The sequence below is a fragment of the Etheostoma spectabile genome, chromosome 6 (genome assembly GCF_008692095.1).
Source record: "Etheostoma spectabile isolate EspeVRDwgs_2016 chromosome 6, UIUC_Espe_1.0, whole genome shotgun sequence".
Lineage (NCBI taxonomy): Eukaryota > Metazoa > Chordata > Actinopteri > Perciformes > Percidae > Etheostoma > Etheostoma spectabile.
The window spans coordinates 28,277,641-28,291,291 of NC_045738.1; the positions used below are offsets into that span (position 1 = coordinate 28,277,641).

The 13,651-nt window shown below is 39.5% G+C and overlaps 1 protein-coding gene across 1 annotated transcript; it reads right to left on the reverse strand.

Moving 5' to 3' along the window:
• Nucleotides 1–6: 6 nt before the first annotated feature.
• On the reverse strand, nucleotides 7–13,421 carry depdc1b (DEP domain containing 1B). Its single transcript, XM_032518485.1, has 11 exons — nucleotides 13,214–13,421; nucleotides 9,119–9,384; nucleotides 8,850–8,994; nucleotides 7,380–7,507; nucleotides 7,079–7,209; nucleotides 6,943–6,990; nucleotides 5,294–5,434; nucleotides 5,012–5,178; nucleotides 3,382–3,558; nucleotides 411–593; nucleotides 7–171 (listed from the first exon to the last, which is right to left on the reverse strand). The coding sequence occupies exons 1-11, from the start codon at nucleotides 13,259–13,261 to the stop codon at nucleotides 7–9; spliced, it is 1,599 nt and encodes a 532-aa protein (XP_032374376.1). The 5' UTR covers nucleotides 13,262–13,421.
• Nucleotides 13,422–13,651: the final 230 nt, after the last annotated feature.

Consider the following 13,651-nt stretch of genomic DNA (forward strand, 5'->3'; position numbering starts at 1 on the left):
ATTAGATCACGCCCTAAAACTCCAGCTCCTCTGAAAGGGCTGGAAGGGTTTCTTGATGTTGAAAAACATGAGGTGAGGTTTGAGTCGTGGCGCTTTATCAGGTACTACGGCAGCCTTGCTTTCCTCTGTGGGAAATCGATTGCGGTAGACCTCTGGGTAGGACCTCTGGAACTGAAAAGCAGAGGATGTGCATCATTACTGTCCATTACATGCCAAAATGGACCTAACACATACAGTTTGGATGGGGGTTGTGCTCGTAGGTGAGTATACCAGCACATTTGTAAACAAAAATGGCTCATTTGTATATTTTACAGTACAATGTTTGAGAAATCTGAAATTGTGATGCAGCAAAATCAAAGAGACGCCTCCTATATTTTAACATTTCACATTTGAACATAGTATAGCCATACCTGTTTAAGCCTTTTCCTCTTGTCCTTGGCAGGGAGTTCTTTGTCTGCTATCAGGCCTTCCAGCAGTGCCTGCAGGGGGGTCTGGGTTCCTATTACCTTCTGCTCCTCGGACTCCACCCTGCTGATCTGTTTACAGAATGCTGGAGATGCACTGCTGTCCGTGTCTGAACCTGCGTATTTGATCTGATAGAAGACACAAAGGGAATGTTGGGTTAATGTAAAAGTTAGCGATGAACTCTTGTGACAAACTGATTTTCTGGATAGCTGCTCTCCTGCTTTTTATTACAGTATTAAAAAAATCAAGAAGTAAATGGAAGTACATTAGGAATGTCTACTCTACTCACGGTCAAGGTTCTTGTGCAAAACAAGCAAAAGCACTTATACAAAAAGAATACAGCCAGTATCCTAAAGCTCTTCATTTCTTACACTGCACTGGGACTTTCACTGTTTTATTTGTATCTTATTATCTATATATCTGTCTGTCTGTCAAGGATCATTAATCTATCTATCTATCTATCTATCTATCTATCTATCTATCTTTCTGGTCTTTAATGGGACTTTGAATTGCCTTGTTGCTGAAATGTGATAAAAAAATAAAGTGGCCTTGCCTTACAACCTCCAGCCTGTCAGTCAGTCACCAGGCAACAGAAAACACTGTTATGCCTGCCTGTCCCAGAGGAAGTGTAACCGCACTGCGATCGTTTTCAGCCCGCCATTGTATTATATTTCAGCAAACAATGTCTGCATGGAATTTAAAAAAACTGTCACAACACTTTATCGGCAATGCCGTGACTCTGTGAGGCAACGTAGTTTCACTTTGTCTGCACCGCACCTCCTGCGTGTGTCAGAGCTGGGCCCCGCTCTCTCTTAACATGCAGCGGGGACAGATATGCTGTCAGATACCGAAATTCGGCACCGCTTGATTTAACGTGAATCAGTCCTCGGTAGTACCGACGTAATTTGGTTGGTACCCTAAACACAACACAGTGGGTGGCTGCTGGTAATACGTACATGTTCCCCAAATGAGGATAACTCATAACTAGTAAAAAAAAAAAAAAAAAAAAAAAAAAAAAGAGTGGTAACCGTTTTAAAACCTCATTTACAGCATTCAGTTAAGATGACATCATGTTTTCAGTCTTATTCACACACGTGGGATGTGTACGCTTATCCATCCACTCTTGGACTAAAAAGATCAAATCAATTATATCAATACAGTGTGTTGTCAACATTTTTTGATGTACCTGCCAAAAAAAACAAAAAACATGCACAAATCAATATGAACCCACCAACAATAGTCTACTAAAAATATGTATACCATATGCTGGCCCACATGCCCACTTATTCATTTAAAGAAACGCTACAGTTATAGGGTTACATTAAAGAAAACAGGTTAACCTTCAAGTAGTAGGGAACACAGGGAATTAACATCCTATGGTTGCCTCATTTCTGGTATTGTATGGTGTTTCCCATGGCAACAGATATGAACCAGTTGCAGGAAAAGCAGGCTTCAGTACAGCAGGGATAGTGTTGGTATTAAATATCAGATTTGGATTAGCAATACCTCTTTCATTTAATGTTATTGATGTACAAACTAAACTCTCATATCTTCATTTTGTGAATTTAATTTCATGCCAGGATCATTCTGCAAAAATGCTGCTAACCAGCTGCTCCCACCTCCACTCCTGCAGATGTCAGTTAACTACAGACGCAAACCAGAATAAGTGATTTTTACAGATGAACACTAAGGCTGCGATCCGACAATTTGCCACAAGGTTGTGTGGCGGGGGTAGGGTCAGTGAAACGGATCAATTTGTGACGTCCTGTTGTGTTCTTTAACCTCCCAATGTAGCACAAGTAGACTTTATATTTCACGACTAGGCTACGGTTTTCCGTCACATTGTTCATAGATCTTGGCGTTTCCGTCCGCACTTGAAGGCAGCTTCATTTCCCAGAGAAAGTTAAAGAGACATGTGAGAAAGATTGACTGTGCTTTGTTGTTTTAAACATTTAGCGGTTTAATTCCTTGGCAGTTCAGTGCTTGTGTTTTGTGTTTTAAAATTTTGTGTGGCAGCAATAGAGTCAGTGATGTTTCCTGCACAGACTCTCACACCGCCTCAAACGCACGGACAAGTCTAAGTACAGGTTATATGCCACCGCAGCATGACTTTGGGTTGCGTTTCACCAAAAGTTGAGTCAGTCTCAACCTTGCCGCAGCCTAAACGCACTACTGGGGTGGCTGTGGCTCAGTGGTAGGTCCTTGGGCAAGACACTGAACCCGAACTGCTATTGATGCTGCGCCATCGGAGGTTAAATGTGTGTGTGTGTTTATCTGATGAGCAGGTGGCACCTTGTACGGCAGCCTTGGCCACAGTGTATGAATGTGCGTGAATGGTTAATAGTTCCCGTTCTATATAAGAGTGCTTTGAGTAGTCGTTAAGACTAGAAAAGCTCTATAGAAGAACAGTCCATTCACATTTACTATCCCCATTTAAAATGCGGCATTTTTGTATGGCCGGCTGTGTGAATGCCCACTAAACAACAACGAAGGGGAATGGCCTCAAGCTAATGCGACAAGTGCTTTCCACTCACATTAATATAATGTGTGTAATATCCTGATTTTATGTGGCTGTAAGTCATTTCTATATTTACCAGTGACTGTACTACTTTTTCACACTTTGTGCTTGGCAAGATGATGGAACCAATCTGGATTATCATCTTCACAAATGATGCGCAGATATGGCTTGGTACTAGGGCTGCACGATATGAGAAAAATATCCAATTGAGATCATTTTTGGTCGATATTGCAGTTGCAATATGGTTCACAATATTGGAGGGAATGATCGTTTTTGTATCACTCATTTTCATTGAAAATTATTTGAAAGAAATTAAAATGATTATAGTGTGATTTTGGATTTTTTTTCTTCAGTCTGTAGGATACGATTACTGAAGTCCCTCCAAACAGTGTACTGACTTGAACTCTTTTGAGGTGCGACAGGTGCTCCTCGACCTGGCGACGCAGCTTGGAAGGAACCTGGAAGATGGTGTTGTGGTGCTCCATCATGAAGGTCACCAATTTAGTGGCAAGCAGCTCATCCAGGTCCATCTCATCCACTGAGCCCAGAACGCAGTGCGAGAACATCTGCACCATCTGGACAGAGACCACAACAGTACAAGGGTTAGAAACCAACTACCAGCTACACTACATACCAACTATTCTAATCACGTTACAACAAAATCATATTGATGGTGTACACAATGTGAGAAGCACCTTACTTCACTTGCTGTAGCTATTCCTGAAGCTTTTTGCAGTTTTACTTTAAAGTGACTTTACTTGAAAGATCTTCTGTTTATGTAGTGAAGAGTGTTTTATAAAGTATTGTAGTTCCCCTGAGAGGATTTGGCATGATAGTTTTTTTCTATGGTGTCAGGATTCTGTGAGGAAATGAGTGCAAGTCTGGTGCTGCAGTGACCATGAGGGGTATCATTCCATTAATACACAATTCTCACGTTATCTGTAGTATACCACATGTGAGACAGCCATCAACAATAGCACTGAAATACTGCAGTTCTTCAGATATAACATGATGACACTGGCAATTGTTGTTAAAGCTATAGTGTGCAACTATTTTATATTAATGTATGTCCATTGCATTCAAGCCATTGCCAAATCAGTTCATACTAAGCTAATTAAGCTTGTGGAGACATTAATCAGCTTCACAAAACTCTATTTCTCAGTATGGCAATGAAACAGTGTAGTCCGATGACATGCACGCGCAGAAGCTAGAGGAATGCTCTTTACGTCACTGCTGAAGGACAACAGCAGCATTCAGCTTTGGAGACGAAGAGGACTGCTGCAGCAGGTGAAGGCATGGCTGAAAAGCCGAAGAAGAGCCCGCGAAATGTTTCGGTCTGTGATTGTACAGCTAGGGAAAGAACTATACACTCAGAAGGACTAACACCCAAAAAAAAAGTGCCCGCCTACATTGCTGTTGCATAAAAATTACAAGATAAATCACTTCCTCTGAAAAGTCCAATAACGACCTCGATTTAACGGCATATCGCTAGTAGCTACTGTATAGTATAGTGTGTGTGTGTGTGTGTGTGTGTATATATATATATTGTATAGGAGAAATAGCAAGCATTGTGCAGTTAGTGTATACGCATTGCAGTGGTCGATTGATAAAATTCAAATCCTCGGAAATGTATGGCCACGTCTACCATGGGCAGATTCAGACCACTCGGTATTCCAATCCACGTTTCTAGGAAGAGATTGACTTTTAATAGGTAGCAAGGATTCAGAAGTGACAATATTCCGGCACTTTCTCTCTGCCCCTTGGCCTGCATGTTTGTTTCCTTGTCCCCACTTGAGAATGTGTCACCTTGCAAAGTCCAATACAGACAAACTTTGGAATTCAACCTCTCTTACACAATATGAAAAAGCTTCCTAAAAAGGTAGTATGTATATGAACTACAAAACGTTCATATTTGTTTTATATAGATTGTTTATCACAGTGTGCCTATAACGCCATGCTGCTTTCTGGGATTTCCCAACAATCCTAGTCTCATTGAAGCAGTACAAGTTAACTCGTAGATTTGTTTACCAGTGTGCGGGTAGCAAGGGTGTCATTGAGTGGAGGCAGGTTAGGATTCTGGCAGACCCGGGACATGAGACGCAGTAACAGCTGGAGGCGTCTTCGGTTAGGCGGCGGCAGTAAGAGACAGCTGAATTGAAGAGCCTCAGTGGCGACCTCCTGCTCCTGCAGCAGACCTGCAGAGATACGAGGAGAGAAGACGTGAGGGAAAACAGTCGGGCTAGATACAAAATGAAAACCAGCAACTGTTTATTTGTAGCAGTGTACAAATATCAGTGGTGAAGCACTCACTCAGAATGTTGACAAAGACTTCATATAGATGGAAAGTCAACAGGGGTTCTTTGAGTCTCTGAAAGTAATCGGCCACTGTTTTCAGAACATCCCTCTCGAAACACGGGTACACTGGCTGTTTGCTTTCATTGGCATTAGGCCCTAAGAAAGAAGACAGATGCCACTTTTAGTGCTTCACACAGACTGCCAACTTGTAAGAAATTATACAGTTAACCTCCGTTAAATGCATGAGTTTAAACATGCAAAATGGTAAAAAGTGAGATTTTTTTATTCATCTCAAACATGTGGACAACATGGCACATACTCTTTTGAAACCATCATTGGTGCCCTGCCACACAAAACCGCTTTTACGTGCATTTTTTAAAAATATGTTAGGTCCATATCCGTATATGTGTTTGTGTTATGTTGTGAATGTGAAAATGAACTGCTACCTCCTCTGTCAGCTCTAGCCACTGAAAAGAAATAAGATGAGAAATCAAGCTGATTACAAAAGCTGGTCAGTCTGGGTATTTCTTTGCACTACTATGAGCTAACACTTAACATAGAAACAATCAGGCATACATTTAAATGCCCTCTGTAAATAGACATTGTTACATGCTGCCGCTGCTAGGGGCAGTAAATACAACTTGTCCTACTTTCACTTAACTACGGTGCCTAAAGTCAAGACATAATCAGATCTGTGATCTGTGTAACAACAGTACAGTGGAAGGTTTGCCTTTAGCAGAAAGACAGTAATAACTAGAGCCCGACCGATATATATTGGTGGACCAATATTAGGCATTTTCCAAACTATCGGTATCAGCATTTATAATGGCCGATAAATTAATATTTCAAAAAATAAAAACAGACGAAACACCCTTCAACCATGTCATGAGTGATGGTGTTGCATTGTTTATCCACCAGAGGGCGCTCTACAACGTCCCTGTTAGCTTGTGTTTCACCCTCTAAGTTTCATATTTTAAGTTTGTATTATTATACATTTTATTTAACAGAACTTTAATATATTTTGATGTTCCTCTGTTCTGTTGTGACAAATAAATAAGTTTATTTTAATCTGCATTATCATACTATTTTAGTGAGGACTCATAAATAACTACAAATAACTAATGTTAGGAAAATCCGTTTTATGTTTTGTTACGCGTTTCTGGGTATTTTCTTTTTAAATATATATCGACCGATGTATCGGAAAATCTGATTTTTAAATGACCAAATATTTGTATTGATATCTGCTTTAAAAATTCTTCATCAGTCAGGCTCTAGTAGTTACCTAATATACCATCATTAGTGAGATTAAACTACGTTCTCGGTTATATTTGCACTGAATAACGCATTCAATAAACAGAAACAAAACTCTTGCAGCGCACATGAACAGATGTGCAGTATTAGCACACACATAAAATTGCACCCTTGTGAATTAGCCTACTGTTGCTAACGTACATTCATAAACGACGATATCATTCATCGACACAACCCTATGACAGAGTCCACGGTAGAGCTTCAGACATTGTCACAAAAAAATGAAATGCGTGTGGCAGGGCACCTTTAAGGTGTGCTTTAGCTTAAAGACTGGAGGCTTACTCAATCATTTTAGAGATTTTACCACTGCAGTTTCAAATTATTTTTAGAGTGAGCACAAAATGTATACTTACAATTGGCGAGGCATTTCATTGCTGATACCACCCAATACGGCATGTCCTCTGGAGATGCAACAGAGATAGGAGTCATAATATAAAAGTTGCAACCAAATATTTGTTAATGTGTAATTGTGAATCAGATACATCATACCGGCTTTGTTCTCCAATATGACTATGCCCGTCTTATTAACGCTGAACACATTGTGAACAATGTGCTTGCCGTTCACATGCGTTGGGTTTAATACTCCATCCAATGACGTTAGGCCCAACACTCTCTGTAAACTGAAACAACAGAGTTGGCATCAAGTATCTTGTGCATTGGTTCCCAAACTGCACCCCAGGGTGCCATGCCATGGTCTTAAACATGTCTGGGACCCAACAATCTAGAGCAAAAGATACACATAACATGAACAGTGGAAATGTTTAATAAGTTATGTAAAAGGGTTACATACTGGGCAACCGTCATGGACTTCCAGATGTGGTCCACTTGCTTTGGAGTTATCTCCTTCCTTCGTATGAGCTTGCATTCGTGCACATCCCCAATAGCTACACTGTGCCTTTTGTTCCACAAATCTGACGTCTGATCAAAAAGGAATGGAGACATGAATAGAAAAGTGTCCTTCTGATGTACAGAGTGAGAAAAAAAAAATAAAGCCCTTGCAATCCAGTGCAAAAAACACTTATGTAAGAAATAAAACATAGCTTTGTAAAAGAAAAAAGATTTTTTTTTTGAATTGTTGTTGACATTGATTCAGAGATGTGTTGATATTTACACTATTTGTACTGGTATAGGTCTGAATTTACTTCAGATGGTAACGTATTACACTATTACATGTAAGGTTTACGGTTTTTGTCCGTCCATATATGTAAATACGGTGGACAAAATATTAGAAACACCCTTCAATAGGGCTGGGCAATATATCAATATTATATTGATATCGTAATATGAGACCAGATATTGTCTTAGATTTTGGATATTGTAATATTGTAATACAACGCCATAATAGGTTTTGTCTTTCCTAGTTTTAAAGGCTGCATTACAGTAAAATTGTCATTTTCTGAACTTACCAGACTGTTCTAGCTGTTCTATTATTTGCCTTTATCCACCTAGTCATTAAATCCACATTACTGATGATTATATATCAAAAATCCAATTGTGACAAATATTTTGTGAAACCACCAAATGAAAATCCGACAATATCGCCGGAATATTGATGTCTAGGTATTGGGTAAAAAATATTGTGATATTTGATTTTCTCTGTATCGCCTAGACCAGGGGTTGGCAACCTTTACCACTCAAAGAGCCATTTGGACCCGTTTCACACTGTAAAGAAAACACTGGGAGCCACAAAACCCTTTTGAAATTTTAAATGAAATAACACTGCATATAACGCTTTTTTTGTCTTTGTGCCATGTATAAACAAACTATAGGCTACTGTGTATACAACTGCAAAGAAAATTGAGTAAGCCACAGCTGAAGCGCTGTCTTTAGTTTGATGTACAAACTAAAATAAAATACATTTTAATTAAATATTCATGAATTATTTTTAAAAGCTGAGCCGCATCAGAGGGATCAAAGAGCCGCATGCGGCTCCGGAGCCGCGGGTTGCCGACCCTTGGCCTAGACCTACCCTTCAATATAATGCTGCCCAACATAACCCAGCCATGAAGATGTGCCGTAGAACTGAGTTCAACAGAGAAACAACTGCAGAAGCTGTCTGAACAAACACTGAAGGTAAAGAAGTATTTTGCAGAATGATGTAAATGTCAGCAAACAGGAGTAATTAAAAGAAGGAAGATACTTAAAATGTTTTCATTTGACATTTGCGCTCTATTACGTTTGCATATGCGTACACACTTTATGCACAGCATGAGTCTAAGCAAGCAATTAAGGAGCTGAAACATCTTTGTCTTTTTCTCACCATGACAGCAGACTTCAGGGGTGGAATGTTTTCCCGCTGAGGCAATTCTTCGTAGTCGTCCCAGCGAATGAGTCTGGGAAGGTCAGCGCTGTCTCTCAACAGAGGCCTTGTTGGAAAAGACTTGAGGGGGGACGAGAAGGGGAACCTGGAGCAAGGACAACAGCACCAGGCTTAGCTGACGGAGGAAAGGGCAAACTGTGAAGATGCAGCAGCAATGCCAAGGGTGTATCAGCTAACATAAATAACAGTACAGGGTGAAAAAGAAGCACCTGTACAGATGGCCATTGTCTTCAAAGTCTTCTGACCCATGGCGTCCCTTGATGTCCTCTATGACATGGGCCTTGAGGAACTTCCTGAGCAGCTGCAGAGTCTGGTAACGAGTCACCTCGGGGCCAAAGTTGTAGTTGCGCCTCAGCAGCTCATGCAGATAATCCACAGCCTCGGATCCTGTGAAACTGCAATCATAGTAGCGGAAGTGCGCCCAGTGCCTTCTCAGCGGCATGCCTCCACGGAAGAGTTTAATGGTTTCATTCCACTGTAAAAATGGGAGACAGATGTGACAAAGGCAGATAATGTGGTTTGAAAAATGCTGTGGAACCTTGGTGACAGACAGCAAATTTAGTGAGTGCTCCTTCGTAATTTAGTATAAAGCTCTATTTGCACGGGACTATTACTAGTAGCTTGTAATAATTGCGAAGGTCATCTATGCTTTTAATCCCATATCAATCTGCCAAGTAAAAATTCCACTGCAAGTTACCTCCCATACTTCGCACAGACGTTGTGTGATAATATCAGCCCTGTGCGAATCAACATCTGTGATTAGGAGTTGTACTTGGCAATAATAAAAAGGCAAAAACCTTTACATATCATATGTGGGTGATAATGTCAATAAAATCTAGTAAAGTACAGACGTTGCTTAGCCCGTGCAAGTGCGCTGCACAAACCACAGACATGGGGGGGGTAATTTCTAAATCCCATGAGGTCCCCTGGTAATACTAGTCCTGTGCGAATAGGGAATAATACACTGTTACATGGTATTCATAAGCTACAACTCTGATAGAGCACAGATGACGTTTCATGCGTTCAACAAGTTGTTGTCTGGGACATTTTGTAATTACTGTCAGAAAGAGATGCACAAAACATAATGTGTGTAAAAATAGACTATCATACAGCCCTAGGGAATAATATTGTTTGTGCATGTTCTTAAATTTCATAGACTAAAAATTGCAGCACCAAAGCTGTGCATGTAATGGCCACAAATGTCTCTCTTCATAATGATTAAAATTACACAAAAGGATCCGGAACACACTCATCTGGTCACCAAAAAGTAGGCCGTTATCACAACAAATGGAACATTATCTCCTCAGTGTTTTGGATAGTGCAGAGGTTACGGGTTATCAGATTTCACAAAGTATCCAGTTGGCCAGGAGAAAAAAATGAAGGAAGTAGATGAAAGCAGAGAGAGAGAGAGAGAGAGAGAGAGAGAGAGAGAGAGAGAGAGAGAGAGAGAGAGAGAGAGAGAGAGAGAGAGAGAGAGAGAGAGAGAGAGAGAGAGAGAGAGAGAGAGAGAGAGAGAGAGGTAAAAGCCTAACTCAAGGCTAGCCCTGAGAGCCCAAAGAAAAGCATTACATTCATTCATTACAACTAGATGCATAAAAGGTTCTGAACCACAGAAAGTAACCAGTGTAGATTGTGTCTCCGTATGTCTGTCTCTACCTTCTTTTTTAATTTATGTATTGATTGATCCCTCAATACAATAAACTTTGTACTTACATGTTAGGCCTACTTGTAACCTTTGTTTAACTGTATTCCAATACCAGATTGCACACAAGCTATACACAGTTAGCTAACTGGCAGAATCCTATAAAAGACATACTGTTGCTGATTAAACTAGGCAGAAACCAAGGGAAAGGATACAGAAATAGTATCATCATTCTTGTTTTTCAAGTGGACTGCAAACTATCATTTATCCTGATTCAGCATGGGACCTTTCAGTAGAGACTTTCTTGTCACAGTAATAGGCTTATTTTTTTCTTCACATTTTGGCTGTCACAGTGAGAAAGGCACAAGTGCAAATAACAAAAGTGAAAGATGGCTGAAATCCATTTAGCTACTATGGTTTCAAGGTTCTGCTATTGTGCATGCTGGCAGCTCAATGAGACACTTGAGCAGAATGAAGCCATCACTTTTGTTAGTAACATCTGTGCCTTTCCTAATATGGCAAGTCAAAATGTCGGCTATAAAAAGCTAACAGGGACATTTTAAATAACATGAAATGGGTGAAATATGCTGCGTTCCAGGCAACACCTTCTACCCGTAAAAAAGTGCCCTGGAACGGCAGTCAAACCCGTAACTACAGTGGTGCTCAAAAGTTTACATACACATGCTTAAGTTGACTAAAAAGAGGAATAAAAAAATCGTTTTGGAAATTTATTTTAATACTAAATTAAAAAATGAGGTAAAATCCAACCTTTAAGGACACCAATTTCTTTGTGAAATAACGTATTGTAAATAATAAATGTTTTATTAAAATACAGGGGTCATAAGTATACATACCCCTATGTTAAATTCCCATAGAGGACGGCAGATTTTTATTATTAAAGGCAGTTATTTCCTGGATTCAGGATATTATGCATCCTGATAAAGTTCCCTTGGCCTTTAGAATTAAAATAGCCCCACATCATCACATACTTTCACATGCTTAGAGATAGGCATGGTTTTATTTCAGTTAGACTAATACTGGTTGATTTGCATGAGAGATGTTTATAGAAAGTATCCCATGCCTATCTCTAAGCATGGTGAAGAGTATGTGAGGATGTGGGGCTATTTTAATTTCAAGGCCAAGGGAACTTTATCAGGATGCAAATACTGAATCCAGGAAATAACTGGCCTTTAATAAAAAAATCTGCCTGCCTCTATGGGAATTTAACATAGGGGTATGTATACTTATGACCCTGTATTTTAAATAAGAACATTATTTATTACAATACGTTATTCATTCACAAGAAAATTGGTGTCCTTAAAGGTTGGATTTTACTCATTTTTTATTTAGGTATAAATAAATTCCAAAACATGATTTTTTATTTCCTTTTTAGTCAACTTAAGCATGTGTATTAAACTTTTGAGCACCACTGTAAAAACCCGTGAACTGTACCAGATGTTGTACTCCCAGTATGGTTTTTGATCGATCGACGACACACACACACACACACAACACAAACACACACACACACACACACACACACACACACACACACACACACACACACACACACCTTATGAGCTAAAAAATTATGTCTGGAACGCAGCATCAACTTGACCTTTCAAAATAAAATGACGTGTTCCAACTAGGGCTGTCCTCAACTAAAGAAATTCTTAGTTGACTAACACTTATGATTTTGTCAACTAATCGATCGACAGAGCTGTGCGCTTTGAGGGGTGGTTAAGACTAGAAAAGCACTATTTAAATGTAATTAATTAACCATCTGTAAAACTGAGTTTCTACACAATAAATCCTGCAAAAGCACCACTTTAAGTCTTGTTTTCACCGGAAATGTGCACATAAGTTTCTTGGAAATGAGTAAATAAACATGAATAAGCATAAAACATGACTTACCAACTGAAGAAATCTTAGTCGACTAAGACCAAAACCACAAATTAGTTGACTAATCCACTAAGAGGGGACGGCCCTAGTTACAATATATACATTTCGTATGCGATTTTGCAATTTGCACAATGTAAATAATGTAGCAATTTATTAAAAGTTGAAAGGGTTTCACGATTCCGAGCAACAGCCAGGGAGCTTGTAGAAACAGTTGAGTGTGTTGCGTTTGATGCTACATGGAATTTTAATATCCAGGGCACATGCTACGTTCACATAGAAAACACGATAGCATTACTTTGAACATGTTAGACTTATCAGTATGCAATTAGTCTAAATGTAAACACCTTGGAAAATTCTTGTTAAAAAGGTGATTATAATGCTAAATGGTGCATATTTCTTAAAGAGTCGCAACAACATTAAGCATGTAGTCAAGTGCTTATGGTACTAATAGGACTTCAGAGCAGAGCTCCATTTTCCCACAAAGTTGCTTTTGTTGACTTTTCTTACTTTTAAGAGTTTCGCGAGGCTCTTTTTTTGTTAGGACAATGTTTTAAACGCTGTAGTTGTAAAACAACTGTACTTTACCATTACGACTAAGTTTAAAAGTAACGTTACGTCAGCTTTCGTCTGTTTAGCGTAGCATGAATGTAAATTAAACCTTAGCACATTTAGTTTAGCTACACTGTAACGTTAAAACGTAACAAAAAGCTTTTGCACGTATACTTTCTCTGTGCCTTGCTAACGTTACCAACAGACTCACCAGCTTGGTCGCCCTGTACGGACCCGGTCCGATGACTTTACCGTCCATTCTGATAGTGATAATAATTAACCCCTTCACTCGTATGAAAACATGGAGAAATGTATATTTTATAGGCTTGTTAAAGCTTCAACTGCGGATGAAAACAAGCGAGTTATGCTACCAGAGTCTCTCGGCAGAAACGTTGCTGCCAACTTTGAATCTCGTGCGTCACATCATTTGAACGACGTGATTAGACAGCGAGCTGGTCACGTGACCACAGCATTTCTGAATGGAGATGAGAAGTGACGTTCAATTGCAGCTTCTACTCTAACTGCATATCAGATTCAAAATTCAAGAGATTCAAGAACTTTATTTACCATTTGTGTTTTCACACATAGGAAGTCTTGTGCGGTTGTTACTCAGAGAGTCAAGTCGAGTTTAAAAACACACACAAAGCAT